Below are 26,703 nucleotides of genomic sequence, written 5' to 3'. Positions count from 1 at the left end.
AGTTGATTCCTTTTTAGTTATGTGAGTTTTTTAAATGATATTCCCACATTGCAGAAAGCAGAGGGGGAAAAGAGAAGCCATCATTGCAGCTCCTGGTCTTCCTAATGTTTATGTTTTGTTGTATATAGCCTTTATTGTATATAATTTTATTTGTTTAAACTACATATGTTTTTGGTTATTGTTTTATTTTTTTTTTTTTACTTTACTATATTTTATATTTTTTATTTTATAAATATATTTTATATATTTATTATATTGTATACTATAAATATATTATTATATTTACTTTTGTTTTGTTTTGGCTGTACCCCAAAGCATATGGGTTCTTAGTTCCCTGACCAGGAATTGAACATGCATCCCCTGCAATGGGAGCATTGAATCTTAACCACGGGACTGCCAGGGAAGTCCCTGTTTTTGTTTATTTAAAATGGTGGCTATCATAGGTAAATAAAATTGTATTTTGCTTTTTCAGCGTAATTAAGTTTTCAACACTAGAATGAGTTACTCAGTAAATATCATTAACTTGTGCGAGTGTCCATAAAAAGCTGTCTCGTGAAGTGCCAATCATTGAGAAAGAGGATCTGAAAAATTGTGAAAGCTTTTCAGATGTGTAGTATGCTAACCCTGTGATTCAGTCTTTCTGTTGCTAGTTAGGGATCAGAATGTTAGATATCAAGGGACCAAAGAAAAGAAAATGATAGAGTACAGTATATCTAAGGAAAAAAATGTAAAACAAATACAGTTTAGTTTTGTGAAGTTGGGAGTAAAGCTAAGTCTGCATTTAATAGGACTACAGAGGTGTTTTGGAGAAAACATGTTTGTTTGGTGTACTAACTTGTTTTGAATGATTTTGATTTTCTTGTTTGATCCCGCCCCCTTCACGCCCCCCCGCCTTTCCCATCTCCTGAATCTGCCTTGTTTTTTTTTTTTAAGAATGCCAGGCCAGAAACTGTCACTAATGATGACGAAGAAGCCTTAGATGAAGAAACAAAGAGAAGAGATCAGATGATCAAAGGGGCCATTGAAGTTTTAATACGGGAATACTCCAGTGAGCTCAATGCCCCCTCACAAGAATCTGACTCTCACCCCAGGAAGAAGAAGAAGGAAAAGAAGGAGGACGTATGTGTTACTGATTTATGCCAGCAGAATCATTTCTATAATTTACATTTGTGCTTTCATTACGTTCCAACTTAAGAGGGGAAAATAGAATGACTGGTATTTATAACAATATACTGTTAAGGCTAATTTGACCATGTTTTATCTTCCTTTTTTTAAAAACCAAAAACATTCCTGTTTTTACATTTTTGAAATGCAGTGACATGGAAGCTTGTGTTTGTGGATTCATTAAGTAAGGGGGTGGGAAGGACAAACCTGAGTGATGGATAGAAATTAAGGAGTAAAGTGTTTTTTTTCCCCCCTTTTGCCACAGAAGAGCTGGCCTTGTTTTGCCTTACTCCCTAATTATTTTTCTCTGCTCCAATCGGGATACCAGATCTTGTTCACTGAGGATTTTGACCCATTTTCAAATTTCTTAGCCACTTTTCCTTATAAACCACTTTTCATTTCACTCCATCAGCAGTAATGCTGTTGGCCTTATAAATGGAGTACTATGAAGGACCAACACAGATGAAAACTCCTCTCCAGTATTATATTATCACCCAATTTTGTCAGTCTTAAGCTAATTGAACAGTAAAGAGTGCAGGTTGAAAGAAAATGTTTGATTTTCTTGCTTACTTTCATTTGGGTATACTTAACAGAAATTATGGGGAGAGTTCTTTAAACATATTGGAGGTATATTATATGAATGGATTGTATATGCCCTGGAAAAGTAGTACTGTAAACATTGTGGATTAATATCAAGGCATTTTCACAGTTCATACTGTTCTGGATTTCATTGCCTTATTAAGCCATCATCAGCTTTCTTTCTGATACATCAGATACATTTTTATTATTTGGCTGCTTCTTGCTTCTGTGGTCATAAAAAGCTGTCTAGTGAAGTGCCAATCATTGGAAATGAAATTGGTAAGAGTCCATCAGGTACAGGGTAATAGAGACCTGTAGAGTTTGTTCTTCCTCTTTCCCCTTTAATGGCAAAGGAGAAAGTACCTAGACACCTTCATTTGAAATGGTTTGAGGTGAGAGAGTCAAAAATTCTGCTCTGTGGCAAGAATTATTGGGTAAACTTTGTTGTTTTGATTGTTTCCTCTCTCTTGGAAAGGATGAATAAAGTCTCACATTGCTAGTGTGAGATCCTCCTTATTCCCCTGGTTGGGGGTGTTGGAAGGAGTGGAAGTGGTAGGTGATAGATTAAGTAAAATCTCTTTTGTTATCAAGTAATTTAAAATCAAGAGTTACAGAAATCTGACATTGCTTATAGTGTAAACATATAGAAAATTGTTTTTCAGAGTCATATGAACTGTTTGTTTTAATCTTTGTGGATTTTTCCGCAGATCTTCCGCAGATTTCCCGTGGCCCCACTGATCCCTTATCCACTCATCACTAAGGTTCGTTTACATCTGTAAAGTAATAAGCCTCCAACTAAAATGAATAAATTGAAAAAACAATGTTTACTGCTACTTGCCAGATGTGTGATTCTTGTCTTTACTATTTAACTTAGATTTGTTACTATATAAGGTCTTTTCAATTTACTCCTGTGTTTTATAAAGCCTATACAGAATATCTAGCCTTTAATTTCTATTTGTATCAATATAGATTGATCTTTATGCATTCCTACCTGTCCCCCTTGTTTTTTAGGAGGATATAAATGCTATAGAAATGGAAGAAGACAAGAGAGACCTGATATCTCGAGAGATCAGCAAATTCAGAGACACACACAAGGTAGTATTCTTGTTTTTTCACTTGATACCAATCTAGACTTTTTACAGAATCCAAAGCAAACAGACAAAGAAAAAAAATCAACCTTACCGTAGAATATGATTTTAAATGCTTTTTTGTCTAGGTTTGATTTATACTTAGATAGAAACAAAGAAACAGAAGACCAGTGCCATATTAGAGTAGTCCTTGGCATATTGTTTGTAGATTTCTCAGTTACTGACTACTCTGCAGTCATCTCACTTTAATATGAATAAAAGCTAGTTTTATTTTTAGATTTCAACATAAACATCAAGGACAGACTTAAACAATTCAAGGGGGCAGCAGAATAACATACACTGTAGTGTATTTCTGGGGGCAGTTATTTAACTTAATCTTAGGAAAACCTTTTCTTTAGAGCTGAGATTAAAATTTAAGATGATATTTGTGTAGATTTAAGTTGAGAGGGGGAGATTTTAAAAAGTAGGTCAGTGGTTACCAGACTTACCAAATTTTAGATGCATGGAAGAACTGTAAATTCCCATAAAGCTAATCTATTCATTGACCCCCACCATTATGATAGAGATCATATGGTGACTAATGCAAGATGAAACTCTCAGCTTGGAAAGTAACAAGGAATAGGATGTAAGTATGAGCTTCTGTTTTTTATTATATTTATGGATGCCCCCTCAGAAAAATATGCAAAGGGGTAACTGGCTTGGAAATGGATATTTATGCATAGTAAATCCCACTCACGAATTTTGCCTATTGAAAGCTTCTCTCAATGACAGTGCATCTGTGAATGTTTGCTGGTATTAAAGGTGGTGCTTATGGACAGTGAAATGAAACGCTGCATGAAATGTATTTTGACGCTGGAGATAATAAGATGTTACTGGTTCTTACTCCTAAGGTTGAGTGACCTTTAACTCAGTGAGATGTTAAGTGTTCATTTTTTATTTTATTTAATCTGTGTTTTTCTTATAGCTTTCAAAATCCCTTATTGACAGTTAATGTCATAGAATCAGTGCTGCTGAACACATTATCCTGATGCTGAGCCTTAGCTCACATAACACAGGACTTTTTCAGGAATTACGTATGTCTAAAAGCACAAATGTAGATTTCCCAATTTAGAGTTAAAAAGTTAGTCTGTGGGAAGTCGTTTTAGAGGTATATTAGGTTCAGTACTCAAGTTCGGGGTCTGTGTAAGCTTGCAAGCGGTATACAGTGTGTGTGTGTGGTTTGCCCCCCTTTTGTTGTTGTTTGTTAAATCCTGTCATGTCACTGGTAAAGTATGAAGAAATAATGTTTTAAAAAATCGATTGCAAAGATATTTGCTTCAGAGTTTGAGAAGCTGTCAGGCCTTTGACTGCCTTACACATATTTCACTGTGGGGAGAGAATGTTTTGAATTTCCAAAATGTGCTTTAAAAATAAAATCAAAGTGAAAAAGAAAAGCCGTTCTTTTTATTGGGTGGTATGGTTAAAAGGGATATTTGAAACTCCAGTAACAAAAATTGAGCTCAGTGAACCTTTGCATGTTTTGGTATGAGTTTATTAAATAACCACAGACTGTCAGGGTGTCAGCGTGGCAGGGGGCGTCCATTTACAGCACGGACGAGTCTGAAGAGAGAATAAGGTAAGATTTATGTTTTTTTTTTCTGTCCTTTCCTCTTCATTATTTCACTACTTTCTTAAATCTTTTTAGATTCACTTCATTTTTTCTTTCTCCAGTCTTTATGTTAAAAATATATATATATGTGTGTATGTGTATCTACTTACTGCATATATATTATAAAATCTTTTAGAATTGTGTTTAGTATGGACCAGATTCACTCACTTTTTCATTTACTTAGAAGAAAACTTTTGAAATGAGTTCTGAAACAAATTATTATTTAATTAAATGGAACTATACATTTCAGAAGTAAGGTATAGTGATTAAGCAAAAGTAGAACAAATTGAGGGAATCTACCAAAATTATTATTGGAAGAGCTAAAATAATCTGTAAGTATTATCTCAGAAATAAACAAATTTCTTTTAAGTGTATGATACTGAGGTAAGTTTCGTATAGTATAGCCTCATTTTATGATACATTTTAAAAATTTCATCAGATAACTGTTTCAGAAATTAGAATTTGCCCATTTACATAGCTTACAGTTTCTGTCCTCTTTCTGCCATTTCTTTTCTCTTCTCTTTGTAATTTCAATGTATTCAGTATTGGCTTTGCCTCCATTCCATTTTGATATAGACTGGCACCACAGCTGAATATATTGATTTCTCATGCGTTAGCTTTTCTTTCATAATCCTCTGTCAGTTCTCTGATCCATGAGCGAGAGAAAAAGTATAACAGGTAAGATTGCTTTTTTAAAGTTGTTTTAAATGCTTTACATGACTGAGAAAAGAAAAAAAATGCACATTTTATTGTTGTAATTTAAATTTCATTTCTATGACACTAAACATGAAAACAGAGGAAAAATGTGTTTTGTTTTTGTTTTGTTTTCCCTGTTTGGGTTTTTTTCCCCCCTGAGTTTGTGTAGAAACTGTGTGGTACACTGGTAATCTTGTCAGGGTACAAACTTGGTCTGACTTTGTTATTTGGTTTATTTGTGAACCATGTACTTGCTCTTCCTCCCAGAAGCATAGCTTATAGGCAAGGTTAATCCAGTGTTGGCGATCCATGTCCTAGCACAGCATCTGTAAGTTAATATGCAATCATTCCTTCCAAGGATGGATTTATCACTGTTGATATATTTCATTGTCTTATAGGCATAATGGGTATAAATATATTGCTTTAAAATTAAGCCAGAAATTAATCTTATTAAATTAAAATACTATGATTATGTACCTTTCTGCTTGAAGTGAGTGATTTTCACTTTTTGTATTTGGTGGGCTGTCCATCTTGTAATGGTGGGAGTAAATGTTTCCATACGTGATAGGGCAGATAATGGCTGAATTCACATTGTCTTTTGGAGGGTGGGCAAATCAGAGGGCAGAAGACTAGTTGCATTCCAGTGACCTTACTCTCTTCCCCCACCTTCCACTTTGAAACACTCAACTAATAATCCTTAGGTAATGTCTGGGGTTATAGTTAGCAATAGTTATCCCACTGATTTAAAGAAATTCATAATGGGAAGAATTACATGTTAGCCAAGTGATTGTATTTCTAGAAATTATTTCAAACCATCACATTCCTCACAGTCATTTTAGTTATTACATAAGTCATTGAGTGGTCAGCCACACTTGACACAATCTCCCAGCATCCAAGATTGGAGATTCCTGGTCTATGTAGAGTATATGGTTTTGCACGAAATCTGTGTAGGCTTGTGATTGCTTCAGTTTAATTTGTCAAATAAAACCTCTAGTATTTAATGTTGAAGTACCAGTGGTTTGGTTTTGTTACTGTTGTTCCCAGTATTGGGCATTGCGCCGGGAAAAGTCTGAATATTGGAGCTATAGAGTTAACTCTAAAAGTACTTTTGTTGGTTTCTAGAAACTGGAAGAAGAGAAAGGCAAAAAGGAAAAAGAAAGACAGGAAATTGAGAAAGAACGGAGAGAAAGAGAGAGGGAGCGTGAAAGGGAACGAGAAAGGCGAGAACGGGAACGAGAAAGGGAAAGAGAACGTGAACGAGAAAAGGAGAAGGAACGGGAGCGGGAACGAGAACGGGATAGGGATCGTGACCGGACGAAAGAGAGAGATCGAGACCGGGATCGAGAGCGAGATCGGGACCGCGATCGAGAACGGAGCTCGGACCGGAACAAGGATCGGAGTCGATCAAGGTAAGGCTGTATGAAGTTACTGTGTGCCTGATAGCTTTAATAGAATTACAGGTTAGTACATTGGGGCCATTTACATTGATGTGATGAGAGAATTTCATGGGCCACAGAGCATGCCTGGCTTGCTGTCTCACACACGTGTGAAATATTGGTTAAACTAACAGTTTTCAACTTTGGGCTAGTTTCTATGTGAAGCCAGTTTTTACTCAGATCTAGCATACACCAGTCGTTCTCCCAGTGTTTTGGATAGGCATGATTCCCTTGGTCAGTGGGCGTTGTTTTTAGACATTGACTGAGGTCTCCTGTGTGGAAAATCAGCTCTAGTTGCACTGCTTTTAGTTCCTGGTGTTTATTTGGTCCCATAAACCACTGGTTGGTCACACCTTACCTCCCAGACAAGTTAGTTTTTTCTTGATGGTTCCTAGTGATTTCACTTTTGTTTTATTTAAAATTTTCTCATTATATAGATTTCCTATGGGCTATCATTTCCAATTCTTCAGGAATGAGGGAGAGCAAACATGAGCAAAGAGAAGGGAGTGAGCAGAAGGAAGCAGCAGAAAAAAGGAAGAGAGGAAAGTTCACTTTTTTCCCAAGCTAGTTTTCATATATACGTTACTTTGTTGAGATATTCCACTTAATTGTAGCTGAAACAAGGTCCACCAGTTACTGAAATTCAGGGCTTTTTAATCTGTAGTGGGCATTAAATTCCTTCCTCCCCTGGAATAACCATCATTCTTTTGAATAAACACTGTTAAGATTTGACATGTATAAAATCATGGTTTTAGACATGTATAAAATCATGGTTTAATACTTTTACTAAGGTATATTGTTTCATATATACATGTATTTGTATTTGATTAGAATCCATGGCATCACAAAGCTGCCGTTTGGTTTTATCCCTCTGAATTAAATGCATGAGAACTTCTTACTGCTGAAAGATGTATAGTTAACCCTTGAACAATGCTGGGGTTAGGAGTGTCAACTCTGTGCAATCAGAAATCTGAGTGTAAGCCACCTGGGAAGCCCCCATATATAAGTGGACCTGTACAACTCAAACCGGTGTTACTCAAGAGTCAGCTGTAGTTCTGGTTTATGCATGCAGCATGCCAGAATGCTCTTTGCTTCACACTGTTGCCATTGTCTATATTGGCTTGATCACTACTGAAGTTGACTATCTTGTATCATGTTCATCAGCCCTTAGTATTTTTCTTATTCCGGATTTTTTTGTTTGTTTTCTGAGATGCTGATAAGCATTAACATCGAGTTTAGAATGCAGTTCAGAATTTGGGGCTAGAATTGTGTTCTGTGTCTTGTGTGAGGAGTTTACAGTTCTGCAGAAACCAAATGCTAAATTCTGGCTTGTGAGTTTGTCTCTTATTTCATATTGTCCTCCTTTCTCTTGGTTTCTAAAAGAAAACACAGAGGAAACTGACAGATTTTTACAATCTTTTATGTAGAGAAAAGAGCAGAGATCGTGAAAGGGAACGGGAGAGGGAAAGAGAAAGAGAGAGAGAACGGGAACGAGAACGGGAGCGTGAACGAGAGAGAGAGCGAGAAAGGGAGCGGGAGCGTGAGCGAGAGAAGGACAAGAAGCGAGATCGAGAAGAAGATGAGGAAGATGCATACGAACGAAGGAAGCTTGAAAGAAAGCTCCGAGAGAAAGAGGCTGCCTATCAAGAGGTAAAAGTTGGTACTTAGTAGGTGAGTCAAAAATTTCAGAACCTTTTGTATACATTTTTAAAACTTCTGACAATTTCTCTTTTTAGCGCCTTAAGAATTGGGAAATCAGAGAACGAAAGAAAACTCGAGAATATGAAAAAGAGGCTGAAAGAGAAGAAGAAAGGAGGAGAGAAATGGTAATTTTCTTGTTTAAAAATAAGTGGTTTTTCAGATAAAAATCAGATCAAATCATTTAAGTAGAAGTGACTTTATAATTAAAAAGTATCATCTCACAAAAAACCTGAGCTCCAATATAAATAATATTTCAAGTGAAGTTGGGACAGTTTCAGTACACCAAGATGTTTGTTCCTCCTGTTTTTCTTTTTTAAAATATTTATTTTTAATTGACTGATTGCTTTACAATATTGGTTTGATTTCTGTCATACATCAACATGAATTAACCATTGGTGTACATATTTCCCCTTCCTCTTGAGTCTCTCTCTTGCCTCCTTTTCTTGCTGTTTTTCACATTTTGGCCTCCTATAAACTAAATTATCACTTGGCATATTGTCAAAGTAAACCTGTTATAGAATAATGTATAAAATGAGGATTTATAGAACTTTCTTTGATTAAACATCTGCAGCATTTTTTAATTTGAAGAGGGTTTTAGAGGCTTTGATACTCTATCAGTGTAGTATATTTGGGTGAAGGAAACAGTCTTATGAGAAGATCTGTTTTTAGAAATCAAAATTAGTGACTTCAATATATAGCACTTATGAGTTATTGTTTTTCCTCATGTTACTATATTATCCTTTTAACTACATTATAATAATTATGAATCTTATTTTTTGCATTTACACTATTTGATAAACTAATAGTGAAGCAATTGGCATAGGTTAATGAAGTAAAATGATGAAAAGATAATATATTTTATCATAGTATTTGCTTCTATAGTATGTTCCATATGTTCTGTCTTTGCCAGAGATTCATGAAAGTTTCTTTATCTCCAGTTTGGAGTCTATTCTCCCAAAAACATCATTAAAGTTAGGAACCTTCTTCAAATAGCTTTTGAACATGAGACATAGATGGAATTTTTGTAAGTAACCAAAGGGGTGCATACAGCAATTAGATAGTATGGGTTTTCTGGATGGCAGATCTTTTAAAGTCCTAGAATTATTTAAAGTAATTTTGATTTCCCTGGATTGTAGCTCCCATTCTATAATTTGTTCTTAACCCTTAGGTTAGAAATAGAGAATAATATAGTAAAAGACAAAATACTTTAAGAAGTGGTTCCATTTCCTATAAGCAAATCTGAAACCTGTCTTTCTAGAGAAAGGTTTCCTATTAGTAGTCTTTTGGGGGGAAGCTTAAAAAACCTCCAGTTAGAAAATAGTTACTTGTCGATTGAAAAATGTTCAAGGAATTTGAAAAATGTTCAAGGAACAGAAGTATGTCGTATAAAAAGTGAAAGTTTGTATTCCTCATGAGAGGTGACTTAAGTTAATACTTTAGCACATACCTATGGATCTTCCTGTGTTTCATCTAGATATTTGTAAATATGGTCATCACTACCTGGTAATCTACTTGCATTCATTTGGCAGATTTTGTGTTAGGTCCTGGGTGTATAGGAATAACTAATACTTTGTACTCTTTAAACAATTGGATAGTATTGTCAGATGAAGTAGTTACTGTACTGTGACTGTTTTGAGTTATGATAAAATTGTGTTTACAATATTTTGGGAGGGGAGTACAGAGAAAGTGATTAATTTTGTCTGTGGGAAGGAGTTGGTCATGAATAGATGGTTAGATTGGGGAAGTTTTTGTGTTTGTGTGTGTGTTGAGGGGGTAGTCTTTACAGCAATAACATTTGAACTGGATGAAATTATTAATGTTTTACTGTAGACAGGAATCTACATCTGCTTTTCATATAGATATAATAGTTGTTGGGCTTCCCAGGTGGCGCTAGTGGTAAAGAACCCACCTGCCAGTGCAGAAGATGTAAGAGACGAGGGCTCCATCCTGGGTGGGGAAGATTCCCTGGAGGAAGGCTTGGCAACCCACTTGCCTGGAGAATCCACATAGACAGAGGAGTTGGCAGGCTACAGTCCATAGGGTCGCAAAGAGTCAGACATGACTGAGCGACTTAGCACGCACACATAAGAGTTGTTAATATAGTAGAGATATAGATTATAAATACTAATTTTAAAATATTTTTATATCTATGTAATGATTAAATAATATTTCTGTGAAATATAATAGTAGTTGTATTTAAAATTCCAAAAATAAGAGCAAGAAGTTTCTGTACTTTCATGTTTTGTGTACTCAGTCTGGCATTACCTTTAGATTGATACATAAACTTGATTTAAAATTTTAATCCTTCATTTCATAAAAACTACTACTTGTACCATCATCTTCCTGTAAATGAAAGTGTAAAATATTCTTGTCCAGTTAACAAATTCAATAAGACAACTTTTAGTTTTGTTTCTTGGTGTGCTCAGGTTTCATTAGAAAAAAATTACTATGAAGATTATAATATATAAGGAAAATTTTGTAGCATACTCTGTGGTTTCCATTTCATAGATAAGTTCTAAATCTGATTTGCTTTTTAAAAAAATTTTACTTATTTTTAATTATTTTTGGCTGTGTTGGGTCTTTGTTGTTGTGCATGGACTTCGTTGCTCCATGGTATGTGGGATCTTCCTGGACCAGGAATTAAATCTATGTCCTACGTATTGCAAGGCAGGTTCTTAATCACTGGACCATGAGGGAAGCCCTGATTTGCTTTCAAAAATAAAAGATTTTAAAAATCTAATGTTATTTACATTTAATATATGAAGTTTATGAGAATTGAGAAAAGTTCAAGTGGTATGGATAAGAAAAATTTGTTGCCAAGAAAGGGGGAAATGTAATTTAAACTGCTTTTATATTAATTTTCCATACTTTGTCCTTCATTTCTTCAAAGGCAAAAGAAGCTAAACGATTGAAAGAATTCTTAGAAGACTATGATGATGATAGAGATGATCCCAAATATTACAGGTGAAGAAGCCTTGCTTTATGAACTCACACTATCAGTTTATTATTAGCTGTATTTTTTGCACTAGAGAGTGCAAGTTCACTCAGTGGAGTGAGAAAAATCTTTGAATTCATCTTGTAATTACCCCTGTAGTCGATAATGCTGTTTTCCAGGAGTTGGTGTCTGTTGCCAAAGAATTGACAATTCTATGGATCTTCTTTGGAAGGAAGTTCATAATAGTATTATAACAGATGAACTTTTCTTCATGCATTTTAAAGAACTTCAGTTTTTATAACAAATTTTAACATGCCTTCATGATTATCTAAGGTGGTCTAGAAATTTTTGTCTTCAAGGATTTCTAGAGTGCTATGTAGTAATCTGAGTCCCCCCTTCTCCTACCCAGTTACTTTACTATTATGATATGAGATTTGTGAAGCCTGTCTTTTCTCATCTCTTCCCGTGGCTTTTCTTTACTTCTCTCATTCTTTTAACACTTAATGCACATGGTGAAATTGTTTGCTTTGTTCTGTTCCCTCCACTCCAAACTACCGTTTCCCTAAGGTGATGGGCATTGTTTTGATTTTTTTTCTTCTCACTTTCCTGAAAGAATCTAGGCATGTAGTGAATGCATTTAATACGTATAATTTAATACACTGTAGGCAAAATAATCAAAACATTGGAGTAACACCTTATATTGAAAGAATGCCAAGGGTTTGACTTTGTAGAAAATGCAAAATAAAATTACTGAATCATAAATAGCAGTACGTTATTTCTGAGATGTAATAAAGTGTTAGATAGAACCTCTGCTTTCTCTCAATTATGCCCTGCTTCCTTCTGTGATTTTTTTTTTCCCCCCACAAGGAGAGGAACTGATTTAAATTGAACACACATCGCTTCTCGGCCTTTTGGCTAAGATTAAGTGTAAATTGAACACACAAAACTATTTATTAGGGATATTACTACTCCTTGTATTAATGTTTCACATTTTGGCATCCAAGAAAACAAATTATGTATTATAGAGTTTCCCTGTGGAATAGGTATAAAATGAGCGCATTCTTCCCTGAGAAAGCTACTTTTTTTTTTAAACCTGTTTTAGATACGCATTTAGAATGACTTCATTCTGAGGCATGGTGATATGTGACAAGACAGTGCTTACTTATTAAGCATTAACCTGTGGAGAGCATACTGTCTTGGGTGTTTTACAGATAGAGAGCATTAAGACAGTCTCCAGTCTCTTAGAATGCAGCTTTTAGTATGGAAATAAATTGTTTTTGGAGATACTGTGTGTAGTAGTTGCTGACCTTGAGTATTAAGTAAGGCCTCTTGTGATATGCTTTTGCAGAGGAAGTGCTCTTCAGAAAAGATTGCGTGATAGGGAAAAGGAAATGGAAGCAGATGAACGGGATAGGAAGAGAGAGAAGGAAGAGCTGGAGGAAATCAGGCAGCGCCTTCTGGCAGAAGGGCACCCGGATCCAGATGCAGAGCTCCAGCGGGTAAGATAGATTCGAAACAGTGTTCTTTTAAGACTGTCACATCATTTTAAGCCAGCTGACTATGATGGAGTTTATAAGGGAAATGTTTATTTTCCATGCATCTTGCTATTTGGGGGGAAGATATTAGTACTTTTTATTATGCAAGTCATCGGTATTAGTTGATTTAAAGCATTATTTTCAACACCTTCCATATGTCTTATTCCTTTATTTCTGTGAAGTGTTACTTGTTAAGTGAGTGTCTTTTAATGTAACTGTCTTTACGAACCTGTCCTTCCCTATATGTCATCTGATAGTAATTTTTGTAGTTCTCTTGTTGCCACCTTAAATACTTTGATTCCAAAATAAAGATGTTTTCGTGAACAGCTTATCATTTAAAAGGGAAAAAGGAAAACTCTGTCGTAGGACATGGCATACCAGTTCTTGCTTTTAAGAATAGTATGTCATATTAGAAAAGTTTTTACTTAGTGTATCATGAATCTAATACTATAAATTCTTCATGTCAACTTAAAAAAAAAATCTGTTAAATGCTATTAACAGAAACCTTGTCTTCTTACATGTCCGTTTTAATTTTCACAATGAAATAGTATTTTTTCTGTTAATTAAGTACTTACATGAGTAAATAGAAACTTTAGACAACATAGAAGCCAGTAATGAAAAAGTGATTTCTTATCAGCCAATTATAATCATATTAAAAAGTGTCTGGTTATTTTAAAAATGTTTTCACACATGTATACATATACCGCCCCCCTGCCTCCCCCCACACACATAAGCTTTGTAAATGGGAATATAAAGCTGTTTTCTAATTATGTGGTATTTTCTAATGTACTTTTTTTTTAATTTTTAAATTTTTATTGAAGTATGGTTCATACACAGTATTAGTTTCAGGTGTTTAGCAATTTGATGTTTATTATACATTATGAATTGATACGTCTAGTAACCAAGTACACATCTGTCACCAAACCAATATTGTTATTATAACAATATTGACTATATGCCTTATGGTGTATGTAACGTTCCCCATAAGTTTTTTTAATAACTAAAAGTTTGCACCTCCTAATCCCCTTCACTTATTTTGCCTTGATCCCCTCTGGCAGCCACCAGCTTGTCTATATGTGTGAGTCTGTTTTGTTTTCTAATGTGCTTTTGCATCAGGTGTAATCTTCTACACAGAATTTCTCCAGTTTCAGCCCATGTATCTATTATCTGTTTATGGCTGTGCTGGGCTTTCTCTAGTTGTGGTGAGTGGGGGCTACTCTTCAATTGGGGTGTGCAGGTTTCTTGTTTTGAGGACTTCTCATTGTGGCTCGTGGGCTCTAGGTCACATGGGCTTAGTTGCCCCTTGGCACATGGGTTCTTAGTTCCTGAACCAGGTACTGAACTCATGTCTCCTGCATTAGCAGGCAGATTCTTTTTTTTTTTTTTTTTTTCTTTCTGTTAAACAGTGATTTTATTGCTTTAGTACAATATACAAATTTATGCAACCAGGGCAGAGGCTGTGGATGACTCGTATTTCCACTTAGGGGGTAGGACTCGTTTGGTCTTGTAGTATCGAGCCAACTGGTGAATACGGCTCTGTCAGAATCAGAAAGAATTTAGCATCTTTATCCTTTGGGTTCCTCTCAAGATGCTTTCGAACAGCAATAGCTTTCTTAATTAAATGATAGAGATCCTCAGGGAGATCAGGGGCAAGTCCTTTGGACTTAAGAATTCTCAAGATTCTGTTGCCTGTCCCAAAACGTACTTGTGCAACACCAGGAGAGTCTCTCAGGATCACACCGATCTGTGAGGGAGTCAGGCCCTTCTTGGCCAGTTTGTATATCTGCTCCTTCACATTGTCAGAAGTGAGCTTCAGCCAGGTAGGGACGCTGTGATGGTAGGGCAGAGCTGACTGGCACAGGCCCTTCCCGGGAGCATGCATGCGACCCATGATGGCGACGGTGTGGTAGCAAAAGGAAAGAGAAGGTGGGAGAGCCCAGCAGGCAGATTCTTAACCACTGGACCATCAGGGAAGCCCTGCCCATGTGTCTTTTTTTCCGTACCTTCATCATCATGACAGTATTTTTAGTATTTTAAATCCTTACCATTGTAACATTTAGGTTGAGGAATGTTATTATGTTTTAATTTCTAAGTACCAGTGGGTTTGAATGCCATGCAGATTCTTTAGTGGTCATTGTACTTCCTTGTGAGTTGATACATAGATGGTGATACGCACAGACTTCAAATTTTTTTGTAGTTCACGATACATATTTTTATTTTTTTTTTCTGTTTTTGTTTGTTTTCATGCTCAGAAAACTTGCTAGTCTATTCATCCAAGTTTTTAAAATACTCTTATGATGGTTATACTTTATTATATTTTATAGCTTCAGGGGGAATGTTCATTTTGGTATAGGACTTTGACTTCAGAATTCTCCCTCTGTGCCACTTCTTCCTTTTCCTATTTGTGACTGTACCTTCAGCCATTATCAAGAAATAAAAAGTGATTATATATGACCAGGCTGAGGATTTGAGTTGCCTCCTATGTATTGTCTGTACTAGTCTAAAATTTGTGATTATAATTTCTTTAATGAAAATATGAAAAGACTTTTTCACTTTGAATTAGCTATTAGCAGTTAACCTCTGTCTTCTCTGAAAAGTGGATATAAGCCACTGAAGAATGCTAATATATGTGAAATACTAAAAAATACATTTTGCAGAGTACCTAATACATGCTATGGATTTATAGATTCTGATTATAGAAGGAGGCAGTGTTTTATTCCTAGTGAAAAAGAAAAATAGAGGTTTTGTGAGAGGAAAATAAAACAGAGCTGGTTGAATTGAAGATGAGTTCAATTCAGTCACTCAGTTGTGTCTGACTCTGCAACCCCATGAATTGCAGTACGCCAGGCCTCCCTGTCCATCACCAACTCCCAGAGTTCACTCGGATTCATGTCCATTGAGTCAGTGATGCCATCCAACCATCTCATCCTCTGTCATCCCCTTCTCCTCCTGCCCACAATCCCTCCCAGCATCAAAGTCTCTTCCAGTGAGTCAGCTCTTCAGGTTCATTTCAGTTAACCAGGTTATTTTCTTGGTTTTTAGATGGAACAAGAAGCTGAGAGGCGCAGACAACCACAGATAAAGCAAGAACCAGAATCCGAGGAAGAGGAAGAAGAAAAGCAAGAAAAAGAAGAAAAACGTGAGGAACCCATGGAAGAGGAAGAGGAGCCAGAGCAAAAACCTTGTCTCAAACCAACTCTGAGGCCCATCAGTTCTGCCCCATCTGTCTCCTCTGCCAGTGGCAATGCAACTCCCAACACTCCTGGGGATGAGTCTCCCTGTGGTATTATTATTCCTCATGAAAATTCACCAGATCAACAACAACCTGAAGAGCATAGGCCAAAAATAGGACTAAGTCTTAAACTGGGTATGTTAGCATTTTTTTTCCTTCCTTTTTCCTTCATTTCCCCACCCCCTTACAACTACCTCAATTTTGCCTTAAGGAAAAAATAAATATGCACTGCTTGGTAGGTAGATAGAAAAAGATTATTTAAAACTGCCTTTCTAGCTCACAATTGTTTTCATAGTTCTACTAGTGCTCCTATATCTGCAGCTGCCTCAAGTTCTGAGAAGAAGTGAAAAGTTAAATTTTCTAGCACTTGTGAGTAGTGAGTTATTTTTTACAGTTGGGATCATTCTCTGAGATTTGTGGAAGTACATTTACACTGCATTTGAGGGATGGTGGGTTGTATAATGTGACATTTGAAGACTAAGTTGCCATGCTAATACGGTGTTTTTACTATAGGTGCTTCCAATAGTCCTGGTCAACCTAATTCTGTGAAAAGAAAGAAGCTCCCGGTAGATAGTGTCTTTAACAAATTTGAGGATGAAGACAGTGATGATGTACCCCGGAAAAGGAAACTGGTTCCCTTGGATTATGGTGAAGATGATAAGAATGCTGCCAAAGGCACTGTAAACACTGAAGAAAAACGCAAACATATTAAAAGTCTCATTGAAAAAATCCCTACAGCCAAACCTGAACTGTTTGCTTATCCCCTGGATTGGTCTATTGTGGATTCTGTGAGTAGCAAATTGTATTTCATCATTTTATTACAAGTTTTTGGTTCTGAATATAGCACATAAACTCAGTTTAAGGAGGGTGATAATGTGGCTAGAACCTTGACATGTGCTGTGCTTAGTCACTTAGTCATGGTTGACCCTTTGTGACCCTGTGGACTGTAGCCCACCAGGCTCCTCTGTCCAAGGGGATTCTCCAAGCAAGAATACTGGAGTGTTTTGCCATGCCCTCCTCCAGGGGATCTTCCCAACCCAGGGATTGAACCCAGGTCTCCTGCATTGCAGGCAGATTCTTTACCATCTGAGCCACCAGGGAAGCTCAGAGTCTTGAGACTCAGTCAGTGATAACACATTATTGTGAAAAGTCTTAGTGGTACTTGAAGTTTTCATAAATTAGAAGCAAATAATTGTATCCTTATACATACTTGCTTTACTTCAACTTGTGAATGATCTTACTCTGTATTTTAGCTTTAAGAAAAATTAAGAGATTTTATAGGCTTTTTAAGTAAGTGTAATAAAAAGCTCTTCAACTTAGTGTCCGTGCTTTATTTTACAGATATTGATGGAACGACGGATTAGACCGTGGATTAATAAAAAAATCATAGAATACATAGGTGAAGAAGAAGCTACGTTAGTGGATTTCGTTTGTTCTAAGGTTGGTCTTTTACTCTCTCCACCTCCAAATATTTGTTACACACTTTAAAATGCTAGGGACTTTCTAAATTGGAATTTTGTTGGGCCAAGTCATTGATAATTTAGTTTTAATTACAAGATTCACGGCTACTTACGTGTACCCTTCTATACAGTTTGAGACCCCACACCAAGTGCTTTCGTTTCAGAGGGTCAAAGGAGACAGAATTGCTGGCTACTACCAATCTTGCTCTCTCTTTACCTGAGAATGCCTTGTCACCAGTTTCTTTTCTTAACGGCTAGAATGTTGCTGCAGTACAGTTGAGGTTTGGTGGAGGCAGCCAGTCGCTTGTGTCAGGTTTCTGTCAGTCATCCATTCTTTGGAAAGAAGCGAAATAGTGTCCTTCAGCGTAACAGTGGCGTTAACTGACTGATTACTGTGTGCAAGGCTTCTTTGCTGGCAAGTCCTTTTTTTAAGCATTTTCCATACCTTTATCTTCTTTAAACCTCCCAACAACCTTAGGAAGTGTAAGTTTGTAACAGTATCCCCATTCGGTGCATGAAGAAATTGAGACTTGAGGAGAGATTGTCTCTTGACCATGGTTATATAATAATCAGCAGAGCCAATCCTGTGAAAGTCATGCTCTTGACCACCAGGAGACACCTCATCCTTTCATTGTCCTCTGAAGGCCCAGTCTTATCTTCAATAAGATAGTTACAGTAGAAGCAGTGTATTTCTACAAAGGAAGAGCTAACTGCATTTTAAGGAAATGCTGTTTTTCTCTCATTATTGCTCCTTTAACATCAGGAATGGCAAATTATCTTTTCCACTTGTAATTATTGTAGCATAAACATTTGTAAGTCTGGGTTTGAATTAGAAGACAGATGTGTAGTGATTAAGATCTTAGGTTTTGGTGTTAAACTTTCATTGAAAAGGAGATTCTGGAAATTTAGAAATTTCTAGAAAAATTCTTCAGTCACAAGAAATTTTCATACTAGTTTGAGGATACATTAAAAAATCTTTTTACTGTATTGTTAATGTTTTATTTTCAAATTGACATTATTTTTTTTTCTATTAGGTTATGGCTCATAGTTCACCTCAGAGCATTTTAGATGATGTTGCCATGGTAAGAGAAAATTTACTGTTATTTATATATTAATTTAAGATCAGTATAATCAAACTTGCTCCTCTGAATTTGATTTAATTTCTACCTGTATTGGTTCTAGACTCTTTATAGGACTGAATTAAAATTTGAATATGCATTAAGAGGTTAAAGGTATTCACAGTAAGATATCATTAGACATCAGTAGAGTTAAAGTTTTCTTTATCAGTCTCTTCCTTCACCTGTCTTTAGTGTTTGTGTGTGTAAATATAAATTCTGAATCTATTTCATACATTTAGAGAACATTTATTAAGTGTTAGCTAGGTAGAACAATGTGCTTAAAAGCCCAAAAAGATGGAATAACTACCCTTAAAGAACTAGGAGGGAAACAGGTGTACCAATATTGATACTATAACATAATTAATATAATGGGTGTATGTAAAAAAATAATGGAGGCAGAGGAGATAGAGCAGTTAGGTGTTGAGGGTAGTGAGAGAAATAATCACAGAAATTACCATCTAAACTGAAGCTTGAATATTGTGTAACTCTTTTGTTACTTGAACAGGTATCTGTTGGGTTGGTAGTAGTTCAAAGAATACAAGTGGTGAATTGGTCCAGATAATGACGGGGTGCAGAGTGTGGCCATGGGAGTTTCTGGGGCAGAGCAGATGTCATTGTTTAGAGTATCAACAAACTTTAAGCTGGGTTATAACACATAGACATTGAAATCGTTGCATGTTGGGACTGGGATTGGAGAAAAATAGAAGAACCAGCTGTGATAGCGCTCATTTAATGTGGGTGAAAGACTAGATATTTCCTAGACAGCTGCTGTTGGAGTGAAGGGGTGGTGTCGTGAGGTCTGGTGAACGTCAATGGAGATGCTGTTTACGAGGAGAGAACCAGTGAAGATCCAGCAACTTTCCCTCTGTTGTGGAGACTTAAAGTTTTGAAAGTGAGGAACTTCCTCAGAAGGCCACAAGACTGTCAGGGTCTTCAGGGGTCACATCAGGTTTTCAGTTGAGGATGGTTAGCATAAAGTGAAATAGAGTCTAAAGAGCTGAGTGGGAACGTAGCAATGGGAAGAAGAGCCAGAGAGGAAGAAATGTCAAGCATGGTACGAGATGATAGGTGATCAGGGAAACTTTTATTTTGAGCTACAGTTACAGTTGTCAGGGAGTGGCATAGGGGGTTGCCTAACCAAAAGGAGCTCTAAAGTCAAGATATTAAGTGTTTAAGCACTTCATGATGTCTAAAGCCAGATAACATTAATTTTCTGTAGCCTAGCTAGCCTAATGTATCTATTTAAAATTCCTGGGGGGAAAATTGAAAAGCTTTTGGTTTTGTAATGCTGAGCCTCAGATTAAAGGAGAGATGTGAATAGATCCTTAAGGATAGAATGTCCTTGACCTTCCAGCCTTTTTGGGTAAAGAGAGGGCTTTGTAGTTACTCCTGAGTTAAGGAATTTAAAAAAAAAAAAAAATCAAGGAACTCCCTGGCAGTCTAGTAGTTAGGATTCCACAGTTTCCCTCTCAAGAGCCCAGGTTCAGCCTCTGGTTGGGGAACTAAGATGCTACAAGATGTGCAGCCAAAAAGAAAAAAAAATCAGTGTTCTGGTTTGCCTTTGCAAGGATATAATTACTGTTGTTGAAGATGACATATGTCATCTTTTGACATATCAAAATATGACTCTTTTGATCGGTTGAAATAGTTTGATTTTTGGAGTATAATTAAACTATCATTTTACATAAGCTAATGAACTTTGGCTGCATTTTTGTTCCTATAACTGTATTATGTCCGGAGTACAATTCCATGTTAGTATTGCAGCGAAGTATCTTTTTTTTTTTTTTGATTGTGGGATCCCAGGATTGAACCCACACCCTTGGCAGTGGGAACAAGGATTCCTCTAACCCCTGGACCTCAAGGGAATTCCTGCAGCATGGTATTTTTAAATTATAGGTTAAGTCTAGCTCGTGGACGTCTGATTTACGTTCTTTTTTTTTTCATCATTGAGAAATGCAGGGAAGTTTTTCAGAAAAAAACAAATTTAGGTTTGTGTTAGGTACTTACTGTACTAAGCACTCTTCAGAGTACTTTGTACATACCGTCTCTTTTAATTCCCGTAGTAGAACCAGTATGACATAGCTACTGTATCCTGTGTTTTACAGATAAGAGAACTGAGGCTCACTGTAATTAAGTATCCCAACCAAGAGCATGTACCTGGTAGGAGGGAGAAGTGAGCTTTGAATCCCAAGTAATTTTAAATTTATTTATTTTAATTGGAGGTTAACTACTTTACAATATCGTGATGGTTTTTGCCATACGTTAACACTGACCCCAGGTACGCATGTGTCCCTGACATCCTGAACCCCCCCGCCGCACCTCCTTCCCCACCCTAGCCCTCTGCAGGGCAGCAAAGGAGGCACAGATGTAAAGAAAAGATCATTTGATTTGCCAAGAGGAAAGGACCTTTTATTTATTCAGTAGTCTTGTGTCCCTTGGGAATGACAGTGTTCATTTTGTTTATTGTATCCCAGGTAACTATATTAAAATGCTATACATGTATTCTCATTTAATATTTCAGTGTCACATGTAATAAGGACTCAGTAAAAGTTAAGATTGTGAGGTTCTTGGGGAGAGGGTAAGTGAGATACTCTGTACTAAGTATTAGGTGATTATATAACTGATTTGTCTGAATGATTATATTCTTTATAACAAACATGTAGTTTCCTTAGGAAATAGTTATTCAAGACATGTATAAATAAAATAAATGCTTGTTGGTAGAGAAAAGCGGTTTTTATTCCATTTGCCTTGTTGGGAGATGCTGGTGATTGCTTTTCTTACATGTTAACTGGCTTTTTTGTTTTTCCTTTTCTAGGTACTTGATGAAGAAGCAGAAGTTTTTATAGTCAAGATGTGGAGATTATTGATATATGAAACAGAAGCCAAGAAAATTGGTCTTGTGAAGTAAACTCTTTTACATTAAGAGTTCCATTTCAGATTTCTTCTTTCCCATCCTTCAAAGGACTTTAATTTTTTTTTTTTTTGTCTTCAAAGACATTTGTGAGATCTGTAATTTTTTTAATGTAGAAAATGTGAATTTTTTGTCCTCTAATTTGTTGATGCCGTGTGTATTCCCTTGGTTGTAAAGACATCTGAATCCTACCATGGTTCTCTTTATACTCACCAGGTACAAATTACTGGTATGTTTTATAAGCCGCAGCTACTGTACACAGCCTATCTGATATAATCTTGTTCTGCTGATTTGTTCCTTGTAAATATTAAAATGACTCCCCAATTCTTATGCAGAATTGCACTTAATATTGAACTGTACTGTACAGGCACCAACATGAATGATTTTAAATTGAAAAAATAACCAGTCATACCTGTTACCCTTACCTCCTTGATCAAAAATGGCAGGCCCTCATGATGGCATGAGATTTAGAGTGTGACAATTAGCAGACAATCCATTCCTACTGTATCTCTGTATGAATGTGTTTGTGTGAGTGTATGTATAAAAGTCTTATTTTTTCCTAGTTTGCTTTGGAAATTTCCCTTAAACATTTCCTAACTCAAGAATAGAATTGTAAAGGAAACATGGTATTGTGCCAATCCAGATGTCTGGGATAATTAGGTTATTACTCTCCCAGAGCATGGTATTCTCTTGTGGCAAACAACAGTCTATTGAATGAAATGGGTTTTTCTGTTGATGGCTGGCTGTGTCAGCCTCTCCTTAAGGGAGTGTGAATCATAGTGGTTTCCCCCCCTGATTTCATTGTTCAGAAATGAGGCAGATCCTTAGAATCTGGAGAGCTTTATTTTATGCATTTTTTTGCACTTCATTGATACTTAGTTTAATTTTGATGTACCCCTTTGTTTTAAAAAAGAAAGCTTCATTCAGAAACCATAAATGAAAAAAAATCTTAAAAATTTTCAAAAGATAAAATTAGGCAATTTTACAGGCTAGAAAACATTTGACAAAATACTGTAGCAGTTTAGCATGGCAATTTACAAAGTTTTACATCTAATTTCTGAGGATAAAGCAAGTCATTTAAAGCAGTTACCGCTCACTTGTGTCTGTCAGGGGTTTATATCTTGTGTGTGTATATGCAGGCACACACCTTGTTTACTTCTCTGCTCATTAATGTTCAAAACTGTACTGATCGTGTTCTTAGAGATATACATGAGGCTTTATTATAGATCAGGACTTCACCAGGGAGCAAAATTACCCCAAAATGTACCAGGTTTTAAGCAGTTCTTAACAGAAATTAGGTGCAGCTATTCCCATGTCTGAGTATTTATTTTTTAAAAAGATTGAGGGGGTGTGTTAAAAAAAAAAAAACACCATAAAAAGCATAACTGAACTTGAATTACAAGATTTTTTTTTTTTACATCTTAAGAGGACATTTGAAAACACTGTTCTTAACATTGAACCATGATGTGCATGGTTCCATTATGTAAATATATCAAATATTAAAAATGTATATATTTGATCTTGGGGACTCATTCTTTCAGAGTCTTGTTAAATAAATGGCATCATGGTGTAATTATGCGGTGCATACTAGAAACTTAACTTGAAAATATGGGCTGAATTTTTGATGGACTGGAATTTTGAGTATTAGTACCTGAAAGTGAGAAGAGGCCATTTCCCTTATTTTGGATTAGTCTAGCCATCTATGGAGATATAGCCCCTTTTAGTGTTATAATATTTTAAGTTGTAGTTTCTGAAGGGAACGTTTTAGAAACATGTTCCTTGCCATTTACAAACTAATTTGCCAGTCTTTTCTCAGATTGATCCCCCAATGTTAACTCCTTGTTCGAGCAGTTTATTATGCCTCTCTCTCTTCTCTCACATATTATTGCTTCTGAGACATCATATTAGGTTAGTTTTATTTAGCCAGCATTAGCATGAAAGTTTATTCAGGTAGATTTAATTTTCCTTGCTTTGGTCTCTTCTGCTCTTTCAATCATATTTACCTTAAAAGGGCGTGAAGCTCTTAGGGGTACATACCATATACTGCATAATACCTCCAGTGAGATTGGTGTCAGGATCCCAGATTTATATATTAACATTTCTGCAGCAAATGATCTGATCTGACTGATCATTGAGTTAAAGACTGCTACATTAATTGTTTAATGTCAGTTCAAGTCAGATTTTGCCACCAAGCTTAAACTTCAGGATCTTCAGAATTTTTCAGGTTTGTATACAAAGAACCGGACATGTATAAGCATAAGAATAAGCTGGCACATTCTAGTGTCAGTAATATTACACTTAAGAAAATTTTTACTAAATCGCTTGAAGTTTCTGGGTTGTCTTTACCATTTGTCCATAGATTAATTTCAAATTGGAATCCTTAGTTTATATATTGCCCCTTCAAGTTGTTATAAAATTACATGAAAGTCTTGACAGCCATTCTGATGTGGCAGCTAGGAAACAAATATGCTTTTTCTTCATTTGACCCTGTAAGTAAAATAATTTTAAATGTGTACATCTGTCTACAGGAAGAAAGTGGTTTTTCCCAAACCTGAATCACCTGGGGGACCTTGTTAAAATGCAGGCTTAGTAGGGGCTGGGGTGGCCCTGAGACTTTGCCTTTCTGACCAGCTCCCACATGTTGCCAGTGCTAAGTGATAATAAGGACTACTTGATTGTCAGTTCAGGGTCAGTACTGGTATTTTGTCCTAACAGACTGCATAAATGCAGCTTAATTTTTTTTTCTTTTTTCTTTTTTAAGTATATCTTAAAAACATTTTTTGAGGCAAATGATAAATGATAGCTATCATTTATGTTAAGAACATAAAAGTAATCTTCCAAAAGGATGCCCAAGAATAGCTCCAATATTCTAGATTTTATTCCCAGCCAGCCCCAGAGCATCTTAGAGAACATTACGTTGTTCCTCATTTCTGAATCATCAGAGCACTTGCTGATCTGTGATAGTGGAGGCTGATTATTTTGTGGAGAGTGCAGTTTCAGGTACTAATCAGGCATGAATCGTAGATATGGTGGACAAATTGAGAAAATAATGATTCAAGAGTCAAATTGGACTAAACACTATTAGCATTTTTTTCTCTGATATGAAGAAAATTTAAATTTAGACAAATGCAAGCAGGTATACAATGTATATATGAAGCTTATTTACCCAGCTCTTTCATATAAATTCTATGAATGTTTTCACTTTCTAGCCAAAAACTGCCAAAAGGTTTTATGTCAAAATGGTTGTACATTTTTCCAAGTCCTATTTCAGCCTTCTATTAATATGAAATTGAGAAACTGTTTTGCTTAGCAAAAGATGGTGAAATTGATTTGTGAATGCCACTAGCTATAAAAAGGTATTAGAAGGAATTCCAAATAGACTAAGAAATAGTCTAAGTTTTAGGAAGAAAACTAGGAAATGTACACAGTTTTTTTTTCCACACATTTTTAAACCCAGGAACTATTATATTCATACTAGAAACCAAGGTGAACTTGGTATATAGTATTTTGATAAACTTAGATTTTTTTGAATTGTGATTGTATTAAATTATTGAAATCTTGATTTGCATTTGAATGTAATTTTCATCTTTAAAGGTCCTTTGCCTTTCATTTTTATTACTTCACTCACGACTAAATTAGGAATGGCAATCTAAAATATCCAGGAAGAAAATAATTTCTGTATATAAAAATGAATAAAAATTCTTTTCAAGCCATGTTTAAATGACACTCCACAAGTGTACCTACTCTGCTGCATCATGTATTAGTTGAATAAACGACTTCTAGATTCTCTTGCACAGAGTAGTAGCTAGATTATTAGGTTACCCTTTTGTCTTTTTGTGTATGACATATTTGCCATTGAATCACACTTAATATGTGCCATTCCTGTTTTAAGCTAGATGGACTGATAGACATAAATAAGGCAAAGTCCCTCTAAGCTGACAGTCTAGTGGTGGAGAAAAAAATGAGAAGATCACTAATAGATAAACAATGTACACTATATGAACCGTCAAATTGATGCGTTGATTTCAAGGTTGGGAGGCAAGGGATACGAAGTTTCTCAGCAGAGGTGGTAATATGTAGACCTTACAAATCAGTCTTTTTCTTTTTGGCTGTGCTGCATGGCATGTGTGATTTTAGGTTCCTGACCAGGGACTGAATCTGGACCGTCAGCAGTGAAAAGTGTAGAATCCTAACCACTAGCTGGTCAGGAAATTCCCCAGATCCCACAGTCTTAGCTACCCATTGGAACAGTGGTATGATGTGCTTTATGTGGATATCTAGAGGGCCTGGATATTGGATTATAATTCATGGTATAGGTCTGCACTGTCAAGTTTAATTCATTAAAATTAAAAGTTTTCAATTACACTAGCCATATTTCAAGTATTCAGAAGTCAGGTGTGACTAAATTGAATTTTAAAATCCAGTTTTTAATTTGTAATATTCATATTTAAAGGTCCTCAGCAGCCATATTTAGCTAATGGCTACCAAGATTGAATGGACATTGCAGATTAAAGAATAGTATTCTGATTGCAGAGATTTATTTTGGATAGGTATGGTCTTGCTAATAGCCCCCTAAAGGCAGAGGAAAATGTTTGTTAATAAAAGTTCTCTTATAGAAACCATTTTTAGCAAATCTTTGAAGCAAAAGTATTGTGAATTTAAAAATAGTTCTAAACAATTTTTCCTGTTTTCTTGTCACAAAAGGAAAAACTAGTAAACATTTAGAATCTAGAAACCATGAAGGTTCATTTTTCTTCCTTGTCAATTAAAAAATTTGTTACCATGGGTGGAAAAGCTAGACGTGAAAGTTTGATTTTGAGTATATTGAGGCAAAGTTGTCTTCTTCATAAAGGGGGTCCAGATTCTTTGTTAAGGAAATTAGATTTAATAAAATATTGACAGTCATACAGAATTTAAGACTAACAAGATGAGTAAGATAAAGCCAACCCTTCATTTTGAGGTGTTTCAATTTAAGGAGCCAGATCCTACTTTACTCCCAAAGCAAACAAGACAGTAATGTATAAATAGAGACAAACTATGTGGGAAGTGTTAATAAATTGGATTGCTTTCCCTTGGAATCGATAGTGTAAAGAAGTGGCCTTGGTCCTGACTTTATGGACTAGTGACCGCTCTAGCTTTTCTAGCTTTGAACGGTAGTTCTAACAGGTTTGGCATCCTGAATTTCCCATCTGCTTCGTCT

General features: G+C 35.9%; 1 protein-coding gene and 1 pseudogene across 1 annotated transcript in view; one reads left to right on the top strand and one right to left on the bottom strand.

Annotated features, from left to right (window-relative positions):
- RBM25 (RNA binding motif protein 25) overlaps positions 1–26,703 on the top strand; it is a 55,319-nt gene that overhangs the window by 26,295 nt on the left and 2,321 nt on the right. Inside the window, exons 7-19 of the mRNA XM_040226144.1 lie at positions 934–1,119; positions 2,451–2,504; positions 2,755–2,838; positions 6,298–6,584; positions 8,039–8,261; positions 8,348–8,437; positions 11,203–11,276; positions 12,596–12,746; positions 15,825–16,149; positions 16,528–16,802; positions 17,356–17,454; positions 18,509–18,556; positions 21,408–26,703. The exon at positions 21,408–26,703 is cut by the window's right edge and continues 2,321 nt beyond it. Of these exons, the coding sequence (XP_040082078.1) occupies positions 934–1,119; positions 2,451–2,504; positions 2,755–2,838; positions 6,298–6,584; positions 8,039–8,261; positions 8,348–8,437; positions 11,203–11,276; positions 12,596–12,746; positions 15,825–16,149; positions 16,528–16,802; positions 17,356–17,454; positions 18,509–18,556; positions 21,408–21,500 (1,989 nt within the window). The 3' untranslated portion in view covers positions 21,501–26,703. The remainder of the gene's footprint in view (positions 1–933; positions 1,120–2,450; positions 2,505–2,754; positions 2,839–6,297; positions 6,585–8,038; positions 8,262–8,347; positions 8,438–11,202; positions 11,277–12,595; positions 12,747–15,824; positions 16,150–16,527; positions 16,803–17,355; positions 17,455–18,508; positions 18,557–21,407) is intronic.
- LOC120852741 lies at positions 14,152–14,723 on the bottom strand (annotated as a pseudogene).

The sequence above is a fragment of the Oryx dammah genome, unplaced genomic scaffold (genome assembly GCF_014754425.2).
Source record: "Oryx dammah isolate SB20612 unplaced genomic scaffold, SCBI_Odam_1.1 HiC_scaffold_26, whole genome shotgun sequence".
Classification (NCBI taxonomy): Eukaryota; Metazoa; Chordata; class Mammalia; order Artiodactyla; family Bovidae; genus Oryx; species Oryx dammah.
The sequence above is the reverse complement of the archived record's forward strand: the minus strand, read 5'-3'. Positions and strand labels throughout refer to the sequence as shown.